The sequence below is a fragment of the Aplysia californica genome, unplaced genomic scaffold (assembly GCF_000002075.1).
Source record: "Aplysia californica isolate F4 #8 unplaced genomic scaffold, AplCal3.0 scaffold00078, whole genome shotgun sequence".
In the NCBI taxonomy this organism is placed as follows: domain Eukaryota; kingdom Metazoa; phylum Mollusca; class Gastropoda; order Aplysiida; family Aplysiidae; genus Aplysia; species Aplysia californica.
Window position 1 is genome coordinate 911183 of NW_004797348.1, and position 4725 is coordinate 915907.

The window sequence follows — 4725 nt, forward strand, 5'->3', positions numbered from 1 at the left end:
CCCCCCCCCCACAAATAAATTTAAAAACCAGAAAAAACCCAAATAAGACCAAAAAAACGAACAAACCATCAACAAACCATCTTATGTTGTGCGTGCTTTTGCCTCAATAAATTAAGTGAAAACCAGTCTCCCCCTAATCCGAGCCTTCTTTCCACATTCATCACCTATGTACCCTTTATAGTGCGCTGCAGTAGGATTAACAAAACAAACAAACAAACAAAAGGTTTTTAAAAATAACAAAGAAATGAATAAAACAGCTTTGCTTTTGTCTTAGGAAGTTGGAATGAAAGGAAAATAAATGGTTTTAATTATAGTAGATATCACACATTTGACACTCCTTACAACTCCGTATAGTGAAACTTACATAATTCTTAAAGGTGGGGGGCGTACACCCTTAAAGTTGGGTTGATTATGGATTAAGAGATGTAGGCATTTTGACTTCTTCAGCCTCTCTTATAATTATTTCATCGAATTAGAACCTCCGAAAGTTGATTTGATCACATATCCGGCATGCTGTAATAGTTGTTTTCTCAAAACACAGTTTTTCTGTATTAGACTTTTAAAAAATTACTCTAAATTTTTGTTATTAAACCTTTATGAAATTTTCACAGAATGAAAAGAAGATGTAACTCTATAAATTGTTTTGTTACATTTTCAATATATAAATAGATTTTTGTCGATAGTGTCTGGAGTGTGAACTTTGACTGATTTTTTTTTCAACCTTGAATACCACTTCAAGAAAAAAAAAGAAGCTTTCCTAATTCGTTTAGGGAACGTTCAACATACCATCTTGTACACCTATTGTTTGCTAAAATATACGCAAAGTAACAACACATTTCCATAAAAAAAGTAATTGAGGTATTAGCTGTATAAGGCATATCAACAAATCCAATATGGCCGCTGTCTCCAGGGCAAGGAAATTTTTTTTCTAAACTTTGATCGCAAATTTGAAGACTATTCATTATGCTTGTTATATGTTTGAAATTTGGTAAAAACTGATCTACAAAAAGCGAGATAGCCCTCATGTGTAGCCGCCCTCATTAAGGGGAAACGGGTGTGTGTATTGTGTGTGAGTGTGTGTGCGTGTGTGTTTTTATGAGTGTGTGTGTTTGAGTGAGTGTGTGTGTGTGTGTTTGTGTGAGTGTGTGTGTGTGTGTGTGTGTGTGTGTGTGTGTGTGTGTGTGTGTGTGTGTCTGTGTGTGTGTGTTTCCTCCGTCTGTTCCCTCTGTATTGAGCTGAACAACGTTATGATATAAGTATTAAATAAATACCAAGCCTCCCCTCTTTCAAGTGTTTCTACTTTTAAAAGTTCATTTATTTGTTTATACTTCATTCGCGTATTTACTTATTCGTACACGTAAATGTATCATTCAGTTTGGTCTCCCAGTAGCTCATTGATCGTGTCAGTAATCTCAGTAATCCATCCGCGCATGATTAGATCTATCTACGACATAGAAGGATAGCTCGTGTCACAATTAAACGACATTAACCTGAAAATGGGAAACCGACACAAAAAAACACAACAAAAAACAGAAACACCAAACAAACTATAATGTGTCCCCGCCCCCCTCTCCAATACACACATTAGGAACATTCTAAGATTTATACCTTTCCCCGGCAACTGGTGTAACACACCAAGGGACCCTGTTTCGGTATCTATCTTTCTAACTACGTACAAGATACGATGATAAGACTATATGTAATCCTCAAAAATAGACGAAGTAAATGGGCTCAGCTCTCAAAATTTATTATGATCATTCGAATTTTTTTATACACGGTCCCTGGCAACCTGGGTGTAACACACCCGTACTCTTTATAGTGTCAAAAAAGTGTATTTCTCAATAGAGTATAAAATTACTTGGTTTAAAAACAATGTATACCATACATGGATTGAAACTGAAGAATGAATAAAACTTTGACAAATATTGCTTTTGGTGACACATAAAGGTAGTATTTCAGCAAGACTGGTTTCATACTTGCACACACACGCACCAACACGGATGTTTGATGGGGATCATTTTATGAAGTTTAGAAAATAGACATACTTTCTTGCAAGAATTCGACAAGATTCAGATCAGTGAAAAATTTGTCACGCTTGACATTTTGGTCTGTGCCGTAAAAATCTTAGTATTGGAAAGAGAAGTCACCACTGGAGAACCAAGAGCAATTATCTTTAGGTCGGTCGGTTAGCCGTCTGTTTCCAAGATATGGAATGAATACCTCTCAGATAGAGGATAGTATTGTTGCAGGATTGCAAGCCCAGGAGGTTTTGATCCCGTAATTATATAGTTTTCTGAGGATATACAGCCTCAGAACAAAACAAGTTGCTCGTCCACTGTGATGTCTTACACTGGAACAAAACATTGGCCAGGTTATTCAGAAAAGTCTTCCAGAGCTTATGACCTGGGCGAAAACGTCCCTTGCCTGGCAAATGTTATTTTGTCATCAAAGTGAGAACATTTCAGTGGGCTGATGAATCGTGTCAATGAAAAGGCTGCTTCAACCATGATTCCCCTCAGCCTGGGTGAAAATAAAACTGCAAAAAAAAGGAATGCTTTGATGCATGGCACCAATGTGTAATTACCAGCCAATGAAAGCCTTGATCTCAGTTGCACCAATTAACGTGTTTTCAGCTAGTTTTTTTTTTGGTCCGTCCCTCTTTGTTTGTAGAATCATCCACAGTATCCATCGTTTTTCTTTTTTTAATAGAGAAAGGCATTTGTTGGTGAGAGGGCATGGTGAGTAAATAAAGTACCAGTTTCATGTTTTTACTTCGGGATCGTGCCACATGGATCGGCTGAGGGTAAAGCAATGGGCTCTTTCAAGCTGTACTTTAAAGTAAATAAGAGCTGAACCAACAAACAAAAGTTTTCTGTATTATACATCCACTGACCAGAAATAAGATGGGTCAATATTATCCTATATTACATATACATACGGGTGTGTTACACCCAGGTTGCCGGTGAAAGAGTTACTTTAGAAAAAGAATATTAATTTTATAAATGGCAAAAGAAGAGCCCTATTAACAATAAAATAATATTATTATATAGAGGTCTACGATAGCCTGATAGCTATACGCAGACAAGTCATCGGTGTCTGAGGTGTTGTGATTATGCTCTTGTCTGTTACTGGCATATTGTGCTCGTTGTCAGGTGGGTTTATTTTACTCTTCGTAAGGAATTTTTATAAAGTATTTGCTCTATATTTCTGCTGGAATGCTGTATCTTACAAAGTCTTGGCTGTCTTTGACAGACAATGTTGAAGCAGCCCGCCTCCAAAGTAATCTGTTCTAAGTTAGGTCCAATGGGGCGTAAAGCTTTACGATCAATTGCAGACCAAATGTTCGCCAAACAAGTATAACGTAATAGTTTTCTGTACACTGAAACAGTCTTTCTGACCCTCAGAACTGGTACGAGTAGGTGGAAATAAAGAATTGTTTGTGCGCGAGGCAGATACAAGTTTTTCAACGATTGTTTTTCCTCCGGTAGTGCATTTAGTGCTCAGGACACAGAAGTAGCGTTTGTGTTTTCTGAATTAATGTACTCGTAGATTAAAATCGTGATGACCCAAGGAGCCGAAATCGTGAATGCAAATTTATGACGGCAAAGAAGGAAAAGTTCCGAACACACCGAGCTCCTTTTCAAAGACAAGTGAAAGGAAATAGTGCAACATGTTAATTTGACAAAACTCATAATAGAATTTTAGTGAATATGTTTTGAAAAGTGGTTTTCTTCTGTCTGTTTCTCTTCCTTTGTGCTTGCAATGCTGCACCTAAAAGAAATGCAACAGTGTGAAAAAAATCTACAACTCTGAAGCTGACATCTAAAAGGCTTTTAAACTGGGGCAGCATGTGCTGAAAAGTGGCTGCACGGTGTATTGTTCTGTTTGTTAATGGAAGATAAAAGGATTCCTAATTGCTTACTGCCGTATTCCATTCTTCAAACTTGTTTAGCCGTTCTGATAATGTATCCATTCCTTTTTAGAATGGGCGTGTTATGTTATACAAGTGAGCATTGCACGGAGAGACAAGAAATTAAAATGATTGGAACACAAACTAAGCAAATAGGTGACCTTGAAAGGAAGAAATACGCAGTTGGCCGCTTTTGGTGCTGATGGTCAAGAACCTGGTCACCAGTCGGAGGTTTGGGGTTTGAATAGATAAGAGAATTACATCTATAATTCATCTCAAGATTGACTGTCTATTATGAAATAAAAAATCAGACTATATCTTGCCAAATCCAGTTTTTTAATACTGAAGTATGGCTTTTTAGATTTCTGGTCCTTCTGTGTGGACTTCTTTCCGACTGCATTTAAGACAGGTGTATATTGTAACTGCATTTATATATTACATATTATGGTCTTAGTACACATTTGTTTAAAACTTATTTATTCAGCTACATATATTTCGACACTTCTTCCAGCTAGAAGTGTGATCCGCAGCAAAATTGATTGGCATTTTGTGTATGCGTTCTTTCATCAGACGACACTTCTATTGCAGGTGCGTATATGTATGCTCTGGTAATATTTGAAAGGACAGTTGTATATTGAATGGAAGGCGATGCCTGATACCCGTCTTTGTGTAGGCTGTCGAAATCATATTGTTTTATTGTAAAGCGCACATAGCCACCCGGGAATGGGTGATATAGATATGTTAAAAATATACTATTATAATAATAATAATAATAATAATAATAATAATAATAATAATAATAATAATAATAATAA

At 36.6% G+C, this 4725-nt stretch overlaps 1 protein-coding gene across 1 annotated transcript in view; it reads right to left on the reverse strand.

Annotated features, from left to right (window-relative positions):
• Positions 1 to 1485: 1485 nt before the first annotated feature.
• Positions 1486 to 4725, reverse strand: part of LOC106011242 (solute carrier family 28 member 3-like) — a 31749-nt gene continuing 28509 nt past the window's right edge. The window contains exon 11 of the mRNA XM_035968726.1: positions 1486 to 1490. Coding sequence (XP_035824619.1) covers positions 1486 to 1490 — 5 coding nt within the window. The remainder of the gene's footprint in view (positions 1491 to 4725) is intronic.